At 37.5% G+C, this 19,872-nt stretch overlaps 2 protein-coding genes and 1 long non-coding RNA gene across 5 annotated transcripts; 2 read left to right on the forward strand and 1 right to left on the reverse strand.

Annotated features, from left to right (window-relative positions):
* The first annotated feature begins 5,418 nt into the window (after positions 1-5,418).
* On the forward strand, positions 5,419-6,858 carry LOC112280953 (uncharacterized). Of its 3 annotated transcripts, none has more exons than XM_024516937.3 (3): positions 5,419-5,596; positions 5,891-6,041; positions 6,501-6,858. In XM_024516937.3, exons 1-3 carry the CDS (start codon positions 5,450-5,452, stop codon positions 6,605-6,607), a joined length of 405 nt encoding a protein of 134 aa, XP_024372705.1. In that variant the 5' UTR covers positions 5,419-5,449; the 3' UTR covers positions 6,608-6,858. The 3 variants fall into 3 exon arrangements, with proteins under 3 accessions (XP_024372705.1, XP_024372707.1, XP_073389268.1); XM_024516939.2 differs by having other exon boundaries at positions 5,506-5,646; XM_073533167.2 differs by having other exon boundaries at positions 5,521-5,646; positions 5,910-6,041.
* Positions 6,859-13,058: 6,200 nt separating this feature from the next.
* LOC112280850 (uncharacterized) lies at positions 13,059-16,019 on the forward strand. Its single transcript, XM_024516737.3, has 3 exons — positions 13,059-13,338; positions 14,081-14,267; positions 14,412-16,019. Exons 2-3 carry the CDS (start codon positions 14,183-14,185, stop codon positions 15,323-15,325), a joined length of 999 nt encoding a protein of 332 aa, XP_024372505.1. The 5' UTR covers positions 13,059-13,338; positions 14,081-14,182; the 3' UTR covers positions 15,326-16,019.
* A 1,242-nt stretch (positions 16,020-17,261) lies between these two features.
* Positions 17,262-18,903, reverse strand: LOC149989361 (uncharacterized). The gene is made up of 2 exons (XR_016502526.1): positions 18,243-18,903; positions 17,262-17,984 (listed from the first exon to the last, which is right to left on the reverse strand). It is a non-coding gene; the product is annotated as an uncharacterized LOC149989361 (long non-coding RNA).
* Positions 18,904-19,872: the final 969 nt, after the last annotated feature.

The following is a 19,872-nucleotide window of genomic DNA, read 5'->3' on the forward strand; positions in this document are numbered from 1 at the left end:
GACTGGCGAATGATGTATTGCGCAGGCTCAAGGATTGAATCTTTTTTGTCTGCTGCCAGTCTTGAAATCATACGTATATAGATCGCCAGTGAGTACAACCGCATGCACTGGTTTGAGAGAAGGATCGTGCGTGACTTTGGGAATTCATTACCGGGTAGAATTTTTTCTAGCGGCTCGCTTTCTGCATCCGCCGGAAAACATTCTAGTCAGCTAGCGAGACAAAATTCTTCACAGCACTAGTATCCTGAAAATTACTGAGGAAACAATTGGAGTGTTGTCGCACCGCTGATTAATGAGTTTTTTCTTAAAAGGTTTCAGTAAACCTGTTGGGGTGCGAGCCAAATCACAGTCTCATCATTGAAGCTGGAAAGTAGCTCTTCGGGGAGATACTACCTGCAAGAGTCTACTCATTTTTATTAGAATTATAGTTCAACATACCCGAAATATTGAGAAGGTTATATCCCTACTAACAGTGCGACACTTATAGTATCTCAGGAGTGGGAATATGTCAGTCAGGTCGAAATCAATTTATAATAAAACAGAATTTTCTTATGTAAGTCGATCTAACAGCGGAGGAAAACCTACAGGATTTAGCATGGATTAAATCATTTCCATGAGGTGGTCTTTGCAAATGTAAAGGTTTGAACAGCCTTTCAAAGAGCTCAGAAAGCTGTGTGTGAAGACGTCCTCTCCAGGTTCATCATCTTCATTCGCTTACAAGCCAAACACAGAAAACAGAAAGGGAGGTATTACTCTGAGAATTCCGCATCTACGCCAAATGACCTTCAACGAACAATGAAATATCCATTAGTGAAAAGTTATTAAATGAATTCACGTTTGAAAGCTGCTGGGTCAAATGGTACTGCAGACTGACTGCATGGCAGGCTTCTTTCTTACATTGGACTTGAATTTTCCACCGTAGAAGACTGAGCTTTTGAGCTGAATCCATTTAAGAGAAGCTGAGGCAGACACTTGATCCATCATTCATGAAGCATTTGTTCACTCAGGTGGCGCACTGCTATCTCGAGCTCGGGCATTGGTTCTGGAGGTTGGAGCTACTGCTGCTGCAATTTTGAGTAAGATGCCGCTGCTTCAGAACCATGTTCATGTTCCATGCATCGAATGAATGGATACATGCTGTTTGCGACGGAATGCAGTTGGAATTAACTGATTCAAGTGATACATGTTTATGTAATTGCATGCGGCCATCTGATATATTGCATAAAGCTGCTGTGTATTTCATACAACGTTGAAAGTCCTTTGTGTCCAGCTTCTGAAGTTTGTTGTTGGTGGCTACAACGCCGTCTAAATGACCCATCTAACGCTTTCCTTCCAATGACAAGAGTGTTTAATCGTTCATTTCTGATATGAGGACCACAATGATCTGATCGTTACCCATGCAGCTGAAGATCTAGATCATTGTTTATGAGCTCTGGTTATCCACTCGGATATCCTAGTGCTGGGACCGTCCAGTTACATTAATCCGGAAGTACCTTCTTAAAGATCGTCAAGAAAAAATGGCTTCGGTAAGACTGTTAATGACGTTTAACTCACAGGAATCGTTAAATTTGGAAGTTCCTTGCGTTGCTTTTGAGGAAAGCAGCCAGGACTTCAATGTTTTTGAGCTGGAAAGACTTGCACGTAACCTCATCTCGCGGAGTTGCAAAAATTTAATATCCTAGTCGACAATGTGCATGGACCAGGGAAGCTATCCGAACTGGGATCCATTGAACGAAATCACCGATGCACAGAATGCGGAGGATTTATTTCAGCAGCCTGACTCCACAGAAGAAAGTGTAATGATCCTTCTCAGTGCAACCTAGCTGATTTTTAAGAGTTGCATGTTTGAATATCCTCACCAGATCGATTGCTGTAGTTGTTCATATTTGTTAACATGCTGGTTCTGGAAAGGAAGCAATCAGTTGTTGGACATGACTCCGAACTGCTGTATCGTCTAGATTGTGCGGAAGTATTGGAATGTTATGTTTTGATTCAGATAGAAATGATGCCTAGTATCTATCCATCTCTATGCAGAAAGAGGTCGAAATCACTGTTCCGAACCTGCTGGGGAATACCTCCAAATTGAACAAGTGCAAGACGAAGCTCCGAAAAAACTTCAGTAAGTGCAGATCAAACCATTCTTCCATTGCCCCAGTGCTTGTTAGCATGTTGGTATGATATCAGAGACATAATGTCAGCAAGCTCCAAGTGATTTCGGTATCTTGGCAAGTGACATCGGGACAATGAATGATTTTATCAGATATAAACACGATTGAGAAAAAAGCCAACAACGTCATAACTGTGACGGGTTATGGGTTCACTCCGGAGCAAATTCTGCAAACAGTTCAGCGCTACGACTCTGAGGCTACAGTCAACTGATGCCACAGAAGCTATCAGTTGTATGACTGGCTATGGATATAGCCAGCGCCTTGAGAATAAGACTACCAGAACTACGACTTGGAAGGAATTATTACTGTACAGAAAGTAAACTTTAATAGATGCTGGATTGTGCACGTCCATCACCAAGTGGCAGTATAGAATTGTTATTATAGATGTGTACGACGTAGCGTAAAGAGAAAACCCTGCACTCACTTATTTATGTACAATACATGTTAAAGAGCAACGTGGAATCTGATTCCAGTTGAAGTCTATTGACTGGGAGCAAATCATCCTTAAAAAGGGATGATGAGGTCAATGACATGCTTACTCAACAGAGTCGGCAAAATGAAGAATCTACACATCGTAATAGTTTAGGTTTATACGGGAGACATAAAGTCCTCAAAATGAATATAAATGAATAGATAAATATTTATAAACAAAGTGGCTTGTAACCGATATCATTATTTGTTGTTGCAATATTGTTACTAATGACAGACTCTATATTTTCATTTATTTATTTAGAGGTATCTCTATTAACAAATCTGAAAATACGGATGAACTTATAATAAGGAGGTTTGTAGAGAATTAAAATATTAGAAATATTTTTCATGGAACTGGTACAAAGAATAACTGGTACAAAGAATAACAAAGAATGACTGAAGAAAATAGATAGGTGATATAGATATGCGAAAGAGATGGAGATGGCAGTGTTAATTAGAGAGTTTGCCTAATGCTACATATGATATCTTTAAAGATTCATACTCCCACGTGAATATTAATCCATCTACATTGCAAAGAATTAGAAATAGACACTCTTCTATACAGTATACCATCATGGCATATTTTGTAAAAAAAATCATCTTTAATATTAATATATATATATATATATATATATACATACATCTCTAACAAATATATTTTTAAATTTAAAAGAAATATAATTAAATATTTATTAAAAAGATAATTTCTTTAAAATATCTAATAAGATAAATTCTTCTGTGTAATCTTTTAATAAATAAAAAAAATTCAAGAATACATAATCACTACATAGTGTGGTATTTTTTCAATCCAAAAGTATTATTAAAAATCAAACTAGAAGTATCATTGAATTAATAATGATAATTATGATACAAAGTGGCAACATAAATCTATATATTTATTAAGTTTTTTTTGAAGCATTTGTGAGAAATACTTTAAAAGAGATGTACTTTGATATAAAAATCATCTTATTAAATAAAATTTAATAATCATAATCATATAATTTAATCTCATTCATCTATTGAATGTTAATTTTGATAGAATTTAAAGAAACTTATACTACTATAGTTTGCTAAAAGTATAAAAATAACTTAATAAAATATAAAATTTATAAGATCTCTTAATCAATCATTTTGTGTTGTATATTTAATCATATATACAATAATAAAAATTAATCAAAATATCTTAGAAAGTATTAATTTTATTACTTTAATTAATAATGAAAATTCTTATTTTTTTATTTTTTTATCAAGTGTCATTATTTAAGAATTAACAACTTTTTAATTCTTAAACTATATCAATCATCCTTTTACTTGGATGAATTAATGAAACCTATGAACTCAACATTTGCAATAAACAAATGAATAAAAACTCTTCTTCTTTTTCTTTCTTTTTTTCTGTATACTTATGGAGGGAGTCTTCTACCTCTAATTAACAAATAGAAAGAACATAAGTTACTAACGCCTTCACACTCTATTATGTGGGCAAACATTAATGCAATGTAGTGTTCTAAACAAACTTACCAATTTTAGACTTCAAAGCTAGGAGTGCATGAATTATGATCCCATTGATCAAAATTCTAATGGTCCATTGAATCACACTACTATAAATGAATCTTAATACTCACTTATGAAGATTAGCCTACAAAAGAAAATTAGCAATGAGGTCTATATATTTTACAACTGTTGCTTTTGCTTCTAAAATTGCTTCCTTTTCAGTCCAAAGCTGTTCTGCGACATTCTAACATACCAGTCCAGAATGAAAAAAATCCATTCAACAAAGCCATGTGCTTAGGAATTTGGCTGGCCAGCAGTGTCCTTTTGCTTCTAAAATTGCTTCCTTTTCAGTTTCAAAGCAGCCTGACCCAGCAAAGTATTGAGAGAATCATACATTCATTCAGCAATATTCAGTGATGCCCCCTCTCTCTCTCTCCCTGTCTGACACTGTGTTGATCCAACAAAAGCCCCCACTTTGCTTCTGTTTATGCACATTTTGTTTGTTGCTATTTGTTGTTATTGTTGTGTTGCAAATTTTACCAATTCCTGCACTTGACCATGGTCTCCAGACCCTGATTCATCCCCATTCAGGCTTCAACAACGGCAGGTTGCAGGCTGGGATGTGTGTGTACCTATCACCAGGCAATGGTGGACATGAGGTGAAGCCACTTTAAGATTGGACCGACTTCGAAAAAACATTTCAATGCACAATTGAAAGCTCATTTCAAAGCACATCACCCGCAGGTAGTAGTAGTAGTTGTAGCATTTCGGAATTTTACCTCAAGTGATTCCCATCTCTCGCAGGAAAAAGAAAAAAAAAATTGGAAATTGGGTTTTGGCTACAGTGTGATGATTTTGTGATGAGGTATTATCTGTCACAGAATGCTGCTTCGCATTCAACACGCTAACCCGAAGGAATCGTGAAGAATGTGCAGGATGGCTGAGGAGTTGCGGGCATTCGGGCACTGGGTGGCGCTGGTGGGTTCCAATGGAATGATTTAGACAATGTGAAGAAACCAGACGTTATAGTCAAGCTCAGGAGTGCTGGGAGATCATGATCTTTCTACCGACATCATAAACTCGGCTTCAATCTCTGATATATGCGCAAGCATTACTGCCAGACCATACCTCACTGACGCAAATGGACAGAAACCCATTGAAGGGCACGCTAAGATACCGGGGTGGCTCATGAAGCCATTGCTATCTTGATGGTCGCCACTGAAACAGTGGAATATTCTTTGTCATGTACAGTCATTGGGGGAAAATTAATCGACAGTTTGTTCTTGAATTCCTGAATATGACGGAATTGGTTTATAATGACCCAGCATGCAGCGTTTCTTACCTCACAACGTTGTAGAAAAAACAGACTCCTATCACGTTCAGAATGCTTCAATCGATTTGTGAAACGACGGATATTGTTCTATAATGCAAATATGAGGCGACATTTCTTCATATATCTGAAGGTATGTATTCCGTGAGTCCATCACTGGAGCAGAGACAATTCCTCAAACCGGTAGGACTGATACTGAACTTGAACTTTCTGTTGTTATGTTTTCTAGACTTCAACTTTCTTACAACCAACTGGTTTTTGTTCGATTGCGTGGGCCACACCATTCCGCTTTCGCATATTTTTTACCACGCTGAGGAAAACAGGGGCGTTCGTTACTTAGAAATTAGTGGTCGAGAGTATTGAATCACCTAGTCCTGCGCTGGTAGCTCGTATCTTTGCCAGACTTGCTGATATATTTTGATCCCAGTGGCGATTTGCGATGCAAGGAATGGTGACCCCCACGCCCTCCACAGCCGGAACGCCAAGCGCCGGTGGCAACACAGGTATGGCTGGCCTGCTGGATCGCTTGGCCGACGACCTCACGTTCGATATGGATCGCAAAGCCGAGACTGAGCAAGGTGGGAATTCTTCTCGTACCCGACTCTGCCTTGTTTTGTCCATGTTTTCGTCCTTATTGCTGCCGACGAACCCGACGCGCTAGGGTTTATTCTTGCGTCCGGTGATTTCTGGAATGAAAGAAGACGATTGCATGGGTTTTTCTTTGTAACATAGTTTTGTTAGTGTTCGTAGGGACTTGGCATACCGAGATTTGGTATCGGCATGTTAGAGATTGTGTGTAAGGGTTGTTAGAATTAGGGTAACTGTTCTTGCGATCAACCAATCAATCGATTTGGTTATGTTCATTGCTTTGCCGAGGAAAATGGTAACGCATGCTTCATCCCAATTTTTAAAACGTTGTTAGTGGTTCTTAAGACCCATCAGACTCATATAAAGGGAAGTGTGCGCAGTTGTCTGAGTTTACGGGTCGCAGATTTATGTTGAGAATTTGACGAGGTGTGGGCTTGATTGAAATATAGCTTTGCTGGAGGACTTGCTGAACACACTGCGCAAGGAGGCACGAAAGATCGAAGAGGATGCTTGGAAGTACGCTGCTCCGCGCTCTCAGCCTAAACTTATGTCATAAATTTTGCACATGATGTGAGATTGCTTTTAGCACGTATCGTCTTCGCACCAGTGAGCACCAACCTGCAATACATTGAATTGCGTTGTGGTTTATGCCTTCGAATTCTATATCGCGTACCCTAGAAATCGCAGGTTTTAGCAAACGGTTACGATTTAAAGAATTCAGTGACAACATTGTCCTTAGACTTGACCCTGGCTAAGTACTTGTTTCGTTTCTAAAACGCTTGAAGACTAACGTACAATGTGAAATTCCTCTCTGCGTCCTTGATTAGTTGCTTTTTTCGTTCCATCACCCCTTCGGTACAATTCATCTGATATGTTAACAGGCTTTAATTGGAGTTTTGAGGTTGATTCTGTCACAAGGTTTATGCATAGTGCACCCACATTAAAGAAGTTTTGGCATGGTTCGTCCGGTAAGAAGGCTCTTTTTAGGATGAAGGATGCTCTACCTCTTTCTTACAGTGGCCGCATTTTAGGGTAAACCATTCTGAAATCTGCTAGTATAGGTACTGTATTAGTGATAGTGGAGCTACTTGGCGGGTACGATGTAAACCTTTTGGATTGCGGTGCGCTTGTAATTTTTTAGTGGATTATTTGATCAGAACAAACATGCCCTTGCTCTACAGTAGATTTTTCTGTTAGTAAGCTGCTCTTGTTTGAAACTCATCAATCCATGATTGGGTTATAGGTGTTCAGAGTTCTGTACGATTCGATATCCATCGCAATTGTGTTTTGGATATCAGATCATCATGAATATCTCGTGTGAGCCATGGTTTCAATTGAATTAATACAATGGCATGATGTTTTAAGTATTAAGATATTTAGTCAGCAACTTCCATTAACTCGAGTAGCACGATAGATTCTATTGAAAACCCGTTCCAATTCAGTGATGACCCCTCCACGCATAACTAGGGTTGGAGAGCGTTGGTGAAGACATCGATGGTGATCAGAGTCTAATTTACCTTGTTTCATCCCTCGCGTGAAATTCCAAGTACGGCGTGAGGATTAATAGTCCCGTCGATTTTACAACCTGGGCCAAGACTCGGCATCGATAGTCTAGACGAACTGATTCTCCGTCCGAGGCGCGCCTCTTCGGAGCCCCATTGTCAGTGAGAAATGGATTCCGTCTGTTTCTTCATTTCGGCTACCGATTTGCAGTGTTCGAAACATCGGAAACAAATCCTGTGTTGTTGTTTTTCTTGACGATTTTTTTTCTTTTTTGTGTGTTTTCTTTTCATATCTTTTCATTATGGGGTATGCCTTCTTCTATTAAAAAAACGAAAGTTACAAGTGTGTGGCGAGACTATGTTACAGAATAATACTTCGTTGATTTTTACAACTTGGGTTACTTTATCTTTTAAGGTATTATGATTTAAAGGATATAGTTACTGCCCAAACCCAATCACTGACTATCGCTTTCAAGTGTAGCTTACGTAGATTAAAGGATGTGACTTTGTCAAGGGACTAGTCAATGAATTGAAAGGGTTATATTGTTTTGTTGAATTCAACGGGTCTTTATGAGTGTTGTGATTAGCAGTCATACCTTTTTCTTTTTCACTTTGTTGTAGGTTGGAGGTCAATATTTACAAAATGTGATATTTTGAAGTTTAGGATTTATTAAGCACTTAAAATAGATTGGTTTGACTTGGACTTGTTTTTAAAAAAAAATACATTAATGACAAGTTCTAGAGAAGCAATATTGAGATTTGAGGACTTTTATTTTTTTTTTCTTATTAAAAGAAGATAAAACATGGCAATTGATAATAATTTTTCTTATTATATATTTATATTTAATTTACTTCCATACCTTTTGGCAATACATATATATATATATATATATGTTATTTTTAAAAATAATATAATTTATTTTTAAGACCTTTTTACTTGAAATAAGAAGATGAAAAACAGGTTTTAGATCACCTGTATGAAGATAATTTTTTTAAGTAAAGAAATTAATTTATTAGATTGAAAACTTAAATATGTAGATATAAATATGTAGGGTGTTGTTAATGCCACCACAACTTGCCATCCATCACATGCCATCACGTTTTTTTGTTATTGCCACCGCAAGCTGCACTAAATCTGTGTTGCATACCATAATGTATTTTAAAGAACACTAATGTATAGTGGGACTGTATATACATACACATGTTTATATTTTCATTTCATTTTATTTTTTCTGAAGACGGATCAAAGGCAACACCTTTGTACCACAATTTACATCTTGTCCTGATCAATTACTATATTTGATTTTTATAGATTTTCATGAGTTTAGCAACTCTATAACTTAGTACGGTAAAATTACCATTGTGTACATGTTTTATCATATATTTACCTAACCTGGTATTATGACAACGTATACAAATTAAAGTAGAATTTTCAAAAATGCAAATTTAACAAACATTTTAAATTTGTAGTAGATAGTAAAATTCTGGATATGAAACTCAATGAACACAAATATTAGAAGAAAAAAACAATTACTATCCTCCATGCAAATGAAAATTTCAACAATAATTAAAATTAGAAAGAAATAGAATGGTTTGATTATGAATTATATATATATATATATATATATATATATATATTATAACAAAAAAATGGAATAATGTATGAAATGGCCATATAACCATAGATTAACCAATCTTGGTGTCGGTCCACTGCCGAGGTAACCGAATTCCATGGAACGATGTCAGAGAAGGGGACGATTATCGTGCAGAATCGGTCAAGTGCTCCTGACATTGCTCTCCAAGCTCCTACTCCCACCGACCACACTTCGTGCCACCTCAGCACTCCAACCCCCGGTTCCCCTTCACCCATAAACGGACAACTATCGGTCCCAACAGTTCGCCAGCGTGGAGCCTACATGGCAAGGTCCAAGTTTTAAAAGCTGAACCACTCTCCCCCTTATCCCACACTCTAAGTCACAGCCTGACAAGACTGGCCCTCTTTGGATTTCTTTATTCGGAATCCAGAATATAATATCCCTTTCTCATCTTTCACTTTATTAAAATAATAAAAAAAACAACTTATCTCTTTAAAGTTTGTTTGCTGGGGCCAGTGTGTTCACAACAGTGGCACGACTTTTGTAAATGTCCAGACCCAAATATCTTCCCACTAAAAAGAGCCTCGGAGCAAAGCATGCAAGGACTCTACGGAATGCCAAGTGTGCTTGAGGGAGAAAAACGTGAAAGTGAATTATAATGGCAAAAGGCACAAATGATAATGTGAGAATGGACAGAAGCAGGGGTATGGAGCATTTAAAGTGAGCCTCCTGACAGAGATCGACTCGGGGCCCAAAGCTGGGGTGGATGAATGAAACCACAGATGTAAAACGAACTCAGCTACATTTAAGTCCCACGTCATCGATCGCATGCAGGGCGTCATTTTCTCCGAGGGATACAGATGGAGACCGCGCGTGCAACCTTGCTCGGGTTGTCAGAGATTAGGGATCTGAAATCACGCGCTGTTGTCTACTTATCCATGGAACTATGGAGTTCATTCCGTGCGTGGCAACCATGCATGGCTCCCCTCTGACCGTGTTTCCCATGCTTTGAAGGTGGTTCCCTCATGAGGTTCCCCTCCTTCAGCGGACATGGTAACCAGTGGTGGGGCCCAGTTTCTTTATTTAGGGTGGCGGGTTGTATGCGGAGCCCATGCTCTCCCCACCCTCTCCCTTTAAACTGCATCTTAAACTGCCCGTTAACGACCCCCTAATCACCGAATTCCTCATTAATCAATGGACCCACCTCGTTTTGTGTCTTGGGAGTTTCTATCATCTAGGTTAAACGATTCTTTTTGGAGAAGTCTCTTAATTTAATTAAAATTGTGTGTGTATGTATGTTTGTATGTCTGCAACCATCACATGTACTACAAGTACAAGAAAACAACTAAAACTAATATTTTTCTTTTAGAAGAAAATTTAATTTATAAAATGATTATACACAACCATAAATAAGATAATAGATAATATTAACACTTTACTGATATTTCTGATCCGAAAATAAGTGATTTTTTTATTAGAGAGAAAATATAAATAAAAGAAAGAAATGGGTATTATTTGTCAATTAAGGATTGGTAATAGATGTTGAAATTCTCATATAGAAATATTATAATGTGAAATTTAATTTTGTATTATTTGTATTTTTATTTAATTAATTTTAATATTTTCTTTCAAATAATTCAATAAAAAAAATTATTTGTAGATATGAAGAATTTTTTATTTTTTTGAAAACAATCTCTTATCTTTGTTCTTAAAGAGTAGTTACTATTTTTTTAAATTATAATAAAATTAATTGAATTTTTAATAGTTTTTAAGGAGTAAAATATTTGAGGTCTAAAAATATATATAACTCTCCTAGATTAAAAAGTAAAGTAATTTAATATTTGTAGAACACACACATTACAAACAATCACATTTATTATTTCAAGCATTGAACTAATTAGTTAAAATAATCTATTAAAAGAAATAACAACCATATTAAGTTATCTTCACATTTTTAATTTTTTTGCAAAGTGACTATGTTTACAATTTGCTATTTAAAAAATGTGACATTCACACTGAATTTTGTATGTGATTGTAACATCAGATGTATGTGTATAAAAAAATTAGATATATCAAAATTTATATATGTAAGTTATTTATATATTTCTAACTTATAAACCAAATTAAGTATTTTCTAAGAAGTATAAATCAATTATGGTAAGTTATAAAGATCATAAGAATGATTAATTTTGATTTATTATATTAAAACCGAATTTATATTCTTTTTAACTTCTTAAAAATACTAACTCTTCAAAATATTCGATTTGTAATAGTACAAGAAGATTTAGATTTTATATCATAATAGCACTATATATATATATATATATATATATATTTTGTATCATATATATATATATATATATATATATAAAGTCAAATCAACTTCATTTAATGCTCCTTCCTGTACTATTGCAAAATGGTTATGTTTCTTGTTCAATTTTTCATATTGTCATTGCTTAGGCGTTCTAATTTTCTCTTCAACTGTAATTATAAATATTTATTTATTGATAATTAGATACTTATGATTTATCCTTATAAATGATATTTTGCATTCTTTGGTATGACTTGAACCTTCAGTTCTCCATATTTTTAAAACTTAACTGTTTTTTCGCATTATTTCAATGCAAATATATAGTAAAATTTTATGATTGTCTGATGAGCTTTAGAAAATAAAATATATTCCAAGTTTGAATCTAGCTGTTGAAGCTACAAAATCAACTGAAGGATGAATTTTACAAACAGAACTCAGACTAAACGTCGTTCTTTGAAAATAGAAATGATAACTTGCATCTCAATTTTTTCACATTAAAAACTACATCACTACGACTTAAAGGGAGTTTATGTAACAAATTAAATTGTCTATCAGCAAAACGTATTTCCCGATTTAAAAAAGAAATAAGAAATATTTTTATTAAAGTCGAATTCATTACTTGCTGTCTGTGATTAATTATATCAACGAACATTATTTATGTCTTTTATATTTATATTATTCAACTTTATTACATATTCAACACTCGTGCAAAAGCTTGTTACAAAATTTAAGTTGTAATAATCATCAAACCGAATAATGTCAAATAATGAAAAATCTTGTATTCTTTGTCTTTTTGGAATATGCATACACGTAATTCCTTATTATTCATGTTTTTCATTATGATAAATTATATGTATAAAGTTGAAAATGATTGTATACATAAGTTTAAAGTAGGATTCATTACTAGATTACTTTACAAATTGTTACACGGATTTCACTCTTTCTTTCTTTCATATATATATATATATATATATATATATAGATACGTACATATACTCACACATACACATACAATACATTAAGGTTAACTTGAAGAACACAACATAGACACAAACGAACACACAAAAAAATAGATGTTTTTGTGGAGGGATATTTCCAAGTCCAAATGGGCGTGGAAGTGGTCTCCTATCAATAATAGAAGAAGAAAAAGAAAAAGAAAAACGAGGGAAGGAGAAGAGGAAGAAGGAAGGAAAGGGTGTTGAGAAACTGTCCACAGCAGCACAGCAACTGTGAGCCTTCAGATGGCCCTCGGACCCCTTTTCCACCGCCACATTGCCCAAGCCCCCGGGCACCCAGGCAGGGAGAAAAGGGCAGATCGGGCAGTCGGGCAGTCGAGCACAGTGCCCACGAGTGGGCGTTGCACCAAGGCCGCGACACCTTCTTCGACGACGTCGTCGTCGGCCTCGTCGTCGTCGCAGGAGGAGGAGGGAGGAGCGGCGGCACAACGGACACTGCCGGACACGGCTGAACGGAATCGGGCCTAGGAAGAGGAAAAGGTCGGACCTACCAGACAACTCCACGCGACCGGTGGTGGTCTGGCAGTAGCTCTCTTGCATGGAAGGACAGCAGCGTCTGACCTTTTTTAGGGCCTATAAAGGCCACAGTCCTAGTTATGAAGAGCCCGCGTCGCTCCTACGACTAATGAGTGATTGCGAGCCCATCTGAGCTGAATGTTTCTGGACCCCAACAACCAAGAGTGGTCCGCCGTTTTCTAGCTTCTCTGCCTATCTTATTTCGCTCTGTTTGGAGACGACACGATCTGTGTGGATCCGTGTGATTGTTGTGAGTGTGTGTGCGCCCGATTCACGAGAATCGAGTATAAACCACGGCGACCAGGATTTCTGAGTTCATGCGATCGACATTTCAGGCGCTACCCCAGGTTCTGGCCGCAAAGTGCTCCCGTGTGCTGTCGAGGATTGCAATTTGCATTTTAGTTTTTGAAGTCTAGGGAATCGTTTCGTTCAACCTGCCAACGATGGCCTGCTTGATTACCATTGTGTCCAGATACCGAGTTGCGGAGCACAGCGGTTGATCTCTGTGTTGTTCCCTGTTGTGCTGAGCGCGTAGTGCAGTTGATCATCTTGTTGTAGATGGTGCAGCCTGCGATGAGCTGCCTGATAACACATTTTGGTTTTCGTCGAGCACATTCGAAACACACGAAAATGCTGCAGTGTTTGCGCACTCGCTCGGCGTCCGTTTGTAGCGTTCAGTAGCTTGCCTTACCATGGACGGATTTTGCTTTTCTCTGAATCTGTTCATTTTTTTTGAGAACCGTTTTCTGGCGTTCAGTAACCGTGCGTGCAATCACATTTCATCAAATATCTGTGTAGTTTGTATCATTATTAATCCAGCCCTCGCATTCGTTTACCATTCGGATCAAAGCCAGCTTACGAGTGTTAGGCGTGTAGAGAACTGGCTCTGAATTCATTTAGCATGCGACATTTCCGTGTCCGTGTCCCCTCTGTTTTCCGAACACTGCTGTTGCACATGGTTTTTGAACTGATTGAATTGGACACTATTATTCAATTTTCATGTAACTTCACCCGTGACCTTTTACGTTGCCTGGATTAGGTCAAGAGAATGTCACCAGTGTTAATTGACATGCTGCTCGGATAATGCAGGGTAAGAATCTGGGAGCGGGAATGAAAGTGTTTTCTCGCGGGTGAAGCTAGTGACCAACGATTGCAGTTGCAATATTGAATGGGTACACCGGCCAAAGCGGAATGCTGCAGCTCTTATGCAACGACAGTAGCTCGGATTCATTAACAGCAGAGCTCGCTCCCTGCTTCCTGCAGGTGGGCCTACAAGGTGCGGGTCGACCATTCTCTGTTCTAGTTTCAGAACTTTCCCTTTTTCAGAGGGGGTCGGGAAACTCTATGCTTGGAAGCCTACGAGTGATGCCAGAATATGTTGGTCTGATGTGAATTTTCTTTGTACTTTTGTTTTTTGCAGCGCCGCTACATGTGGGAGTATCTTTGGAAGATACAATAGTGCAAGGAAGTGGGCACAAGCGTCCCTTTCACGATGCTTGTGACACTCCGACGGGCGAGGATGGCTCAGCGGAGGACGACGAAGGAGGCGATGATTCTCCGACTGGATCACACAATGAAAAGAAGAGGAGGTTGACGTTGGACCAAGTGAGGTCGCTCGAGACGAGTTTCGAGGTTGTGAACAAGCTCGAGCCCGAGAAGAAAATGCAGCTGGCGAAAGAGCTAGGGTTGCGGCCTCGCCAAGTTGCAGTGTGGTTCCAAAATCGGCGGGCGAGGTGGAAGACGAAACAGCTGGAGCGAGACTACGAGACTTTGGCCGCGGATTACAAGACGCTAATGGCCGACTATGAGCATGTCGTGGAAGAGAGAAACTGTTTGAGAGCGGAGGTTGTGCGTTTAACCGGTGAGACGCCACCCTCTCCGCAAACCGATCGCAACAAATCCGTTAACGATCGTGCTCCTCAAACCCCAGAAAGAGAAGTTGTTATCTCGGGGGCTGTTGCAAGGCAGCGAACTTCCAGGATATCCTCAACCGTGGACATTTCTCTGGTGTGTGCGAAGGACCAGGACTCCGAAACCAATGGTCTCAATGACGGGAACTCTGGCGACGTTGTGAATGCGGATAGTCCTCGAATCAGCGATTGTAGCAGTCCAACGTCTATGCCGGATCAAGAGCAACTGATTCACAGCCCTGAATTCCCACCCCCAAAGAGCTTTGGCGATCTTGATCATTTGTTACACGAATTGCATCACGACGTACCCATGAAGCTGGAGGACGAAAGTGGTCACTGCTTACACGACGACCAGTCTTGTAATTATCTTCTCTTCCACCCGGAGGAGCAAACTTGCGTGCTTCCGTGGTGGGATTGGCCTTGAATCGTCACCAATTCTGTACATAGATTCACGTCTGGGCTGAAGAGATTTCTCCACGATTTTCAAAGAGGAGTCCAGCACCTCTGTATCATGAGTTACATGCTGTCACCTATTCACACATCCCAGGAACTCGCGCCACCAACTTACATGTTAACCGGTGTACATTCAGAGTGGATCTAGTGTCGCATAATTTTGAGTTTCGAGAGGTCATTTGTTCATAGTTTCTCTTTGCAACAAGTTCCCTCGACTTGTTGCTTATGTTGGAAAAGATGATCGTCTATTTCGGAGTTTATCCACATGTTGGGCTCGTTGGTTTGGCATGGAAGTCTTCCAACTCAAAGATGAAGCTGGAAAGATGAGCCATTGCGTGATCACCAATGTAGACGAAACCTATGTCCAAAAGCCTTGATAGGAGTGAACTTCTTCATAGAATGAGAGGCCACCTTGTATCCCTTGAAGGGATGGATCAATCCTTCCGATTATCCCCTGAGCACCGTCTCATTCAAGTCGTGATGCATTCTGGTCATCAACAACCTTAGCACTTTTAGCATCATCATCATGAACCTGAGAAATGTATTCACAGCTGCTACCATACAATATGGTAATCTGGTTCTTGTTCAAAAACCTATCACTGTCCCACGCTGCAATCTCTGCAGCGACAACTTTGTTCACCAGAATAAAACTCATTGAATCCCAACCTTCGTCTACTTCTCTTCCCTATCACCTACACACTCAACACTTGCAGACTCAGTAATCTGTTCTACATTTCGAAATCTGAGCCATTATCACACCGAAATCTCTGTTCCCTGCTCTGGTGTCCAAACAACATATTGCACACATTATACATCACCTGGAAACCTGTGTGAAAGACCTAACACAGATACACCTGTCTTGAATCTGCATGTGGAACCTGCGTCGGTCAACATTCTCCGCCCGTGACGGAGATTGTTGGACCCCAATCCCTGTAACTGAGAAAAATGTACTCCGACGTTTCTCTCTGTTCGGAATATGCTCAGAGGAGATAACTTAGATGAGAACCTTGACAGCTCTGGCACCGCTCATCGAAGCACACACGAGGAGATTGCCACTCATGCACAAGGACCAGGCGAGCCAACTCATGTGTCTGACATTAGTCTTTTCTAACCTTTTGCAGGTCATGTTTTCAGCATTCCTTTATGTTAAAAAGGATGATCGTATGTTGTGGTGTCTGACCACATATGCTCATTGAAAATCTACTCATAGACTAAGCTGGAAAGATGACCCATTACGTTGTTACAAATGATGCCAAACTCATGTTGCAGAGCCTTGATTGAAGTGGAATTCCGCACAGAACGAGAGGCAACATTGCATCGTGGATTGTGATGCTTTAGGGGAAACATTTTATCCATGGTTTGGTACTTTTCTTTTTAAAAAGAAGGAAAAGCAATAATTAATAATTGGACTAAAAATCGTTTAATTAATAATAAATTAAAATAATTTGTTAAAAAATCAGTTGTAAAAATAGAATCATAAGTTTTATAGCATGCATAAGATGCATGTATGTGTGTGTGTGTATATATATATATATATATATATATATGACGTTCTATTTTAATATTTTGTATTGCTAACTTTTAGAGGCTTAAAGAACAAGCTGGTCTCTTGTAAACAATATAAATAGAAGCAAAACTGGTTTTTTTTTAGTCTAATGTTTATTTTTCTTTCTTGAGTTTAATTTTTTTTACTGCTGCGACTTTAATATTTTGAGGTATGTATATATTTTTTTCATTTATTTTCATTTATTTTTTTATTTTTAAAATTATAATTATTATCATTATTCTAAAGAAGTATTATAGTTTGATGAGTTATTTTTATGAAGTAACTGTTGATTTTACTGAAATTAAAAATATTGCCTTTTTTTGAGTATTTTGGATTATTGTAATTTTTTGAGTAATTTGGATTGCTTTTATTCTTTCTTTTTTTTTTTTTTTTTTTTTTCATAAAATTACTTCAAGAAAGATGAAAATGTCAATAATTTTTTTAAAGTGTACTAATTTATGGATTATCTCCAATAAAAAGTTAGGAACTTATACTCCTTGCAATTGAAGAACCACCAGTATGTTATTTGAAAAAAATAAAAATAAAAAAAGAAAAAATAGAAGAAGACCCACGGTAATAGAATCTATCAACCAATGCAAACTTCCTTTGATAATTCAATCGCGAATTTCATTGAATTTGTGCACATACTTCGTTCGTTCGCTAGTCCGTTCGTCCGCTAGTCCGTTCGTCCGTCCACCCCTCTCACGAAACCCTAACTACCGAAGCCGAAGCTGGAGCATGGATGAACAGAGGATGAGATTACGACGGAGAGAACGGATGAGAGTTGGTCCGAAGAAATATTCAACCGAGGAACAGGATTCTCGATTTGGATTATTGAGAAAAAGTTTGCAGGAAGAGAATTCTTGGATTGACGATGGAACAAGCCCTATCGCTAATCGGTCGTGGACTTAAACGATCGGCCATTCTGCCTGGATTCTACCGCACTCTTTGACTGCCTTTCTAGTTCAAGGAATATTTGCCTAGATATGGAGCATCATCACCCCATCTTCAGGAGCCTAGATTTTCACAGCTTGGTAAGCTTGTATTCCATTTATTTGGGAGCGGTGTGTTTAAGATTCTGAATCTGTGTCAAGATATTTTTATAAGTATTTATAGGAGTAAAATATAATAATTAAAGCGGAAAATGACAGGTGTGAGAGTTTTATTTTTTCTTTTTATTTAAATATATTGTAAAGAAAAAGAACCGTTGAAGAATTTGTGAAGCATGAATTAGGATGGAAGTGGACGCCGATTGTTGACGCAATCGCAGTTTGTGACCCGTAACCATAGCAAAAGTAGTGGCTAAAATTAGCGAAGAGGTTCCAGCAGACTGGGCTATTACCGAAGCGCTTTCAGGTGCTGAGATTACGTGCAAGTCAGGGGCTATAGCTTGAGAAGAGCTTGAGATGCTCATCCCATTTACGAAAATATATTTCGCCGTGCGCCTCAATAAAAAAGACAAAAAGAATAGAAGAGGGAAATAATCCTTCACAATGTCTTGCGCCTCAGCTCCTTGCAGCACATGGGATTCCTCTTCCTCTGCCTTGATCAGAGGCCCCTTCGCCATTGCAAAGCTCAGCGGGAAGTAGCTAGCAAAGAAAACTGCGCGGATTGTGGAGAATACGCACAGCCTTCACAGGGTGCGATAGCAGAAAACCTAAGTTTAAATTTAAATTGCAAACCTCAGACACCAGCACCGTTCACAAGATTAAGATTCAAAGAACCCGGTGATTATCGAATTCTTCTATCTAAAATCAACGCGACTCTCAATCACCTCTGTGCTGCATTTCACCGAGCCTGGCTTGCATCACAGAACTCCTGCATCGCAGGGATTTACAAACTAAACGGATCAAATCAATGGCATCATTGAAATGAGAAACGCAGCTGAGAAATTGAGACAGCAGCAGCAGAGGAAGAAGCATCGAAACCCTAATACCGAAAATGAGAGGTCTGCAGATTTTCAACACGACTGATTAACCTGTGCAATTCGATCGCAACTCTCATTTCCCTTCGAAATTTGTATAATACTGGGATTCTACCGCCGGGCATGCCGAGGTTCTTTAGGAGTGTCTGTAACTGGATGCACGAAAGCACGGGTGGATGAAAATAGTTCACATTCATCTTCTTGCATCTAGCACTCGACACGCTCTGCCTAACTGTTTTAGATTTTAATATATTACGATACATAATTAGGGGGCGTTCACGCTAAAATAATCATGTCATTTTATTTTTTGAATAATTTATTTCAGTGATTATATGTGTAAAATTTGAAATGCTTTTTTTGGAAGTTATTCTTGACAATATTATAACAATATTTTTATTTTTATTTTAAAGCACTAAGAACATCAATTTGATTAATAGAATAGATGAAAGAAATCCAGAATGTTTTATGTGAGATGGAAAATCTATTTTTTAAAATTTATTAACTTAAAAATATAAAAATAGAATATATATATATATATATATACATACCTACATTAGGCAATAAAAGTTGGATAACAATTTGTTTTATCAAATTCTTAAAAAAAACCAAAATTAAAATTAAAAATCCCATCTTCAATTTTCTGTGTTTTTTCCAAGGAATTTTTGAAGGATTAACAACAAATGAACTTATAAATATTGTTAAAAATCTACTTAAAATTAAAAATTAAAATAATACCATCATATACATGTTGGCAATTGTATAAAAAATTGAGGGTTTTTATGATTTGGTGTAAATCTGATTACATTAACTTGTAATTAATAAACATGTATATTTTTAGATTTTAATATAACAAATAAATGAAGATCTAAAAATTGATTATTAGAAGTTATAAAAAAAAGATAAAATAAAATATAAATCATAGAATATAAATTAATTAAAAATATTATTGAAAATGAATAAATGTCAAGGACATGAACTTCAAAGTACTAAAGTATCAATACACTCTTGTATCACTCAAAAAGACTTAAAAATCATTCAAAAATGATAT

Source organism: Physcomitrium patens, chromosome 4 (assembly GCF_059467195.1).
Source record: "Physcomitrium patens ecotype Gransden chromosome 4, ASM5946719v1, whole genome shotgun sequence".
NCBI lineage: Eukaryota > Viridiplantae > Streptophyta > Bryopsida > Funariales > Funariaceae > Physcomitrium > Physcomitrium patens.

What these genes read in the sequence shown, in the direction of transcription:
- LOC112280953 (XM_024516937.3), top strand. Translation starts at nt 5,450, where the DNA reads ATGACCCAGCATGCAGCGTTTCTTACCTCACAACGTTGTAGAAAAAAC. An exon ending in ATTTCTTCATATATCTGAAG is followed by an intron (nt 5,597 to 5,890) that starts GTATGTATTCCG and finishes TTTTGATCCCAG; the next exon opens with TGGCGATTTGCGATGCAAGG. An exon ending in CAAAGCCGAGACTGAGCAAG is followed by an intron (nt 6,042 to 6,500) that starts GTGGGAATTCTT and finishes ATTGAAATATAG; the next exon opens with CTTTGCTGGAGGACTTGCTG.
- LOC112280850 (XM_024516737.3), top strand. Translation starts at nt 14,183, where the DNA reads ATGCTGCAGCTCTTATGCAACGACAGTAGCTCGGATTCATTAACAGCA. An exon ending in CCTGCAGGTGGGCCTACAAG is followed by an intron (nt 14,268 to 14,411) that starts GTGCGGGTCGAC and finishes TGTTTTTTGCAG; the next exon opens with CGCCGCTACATGTGGGAGTA.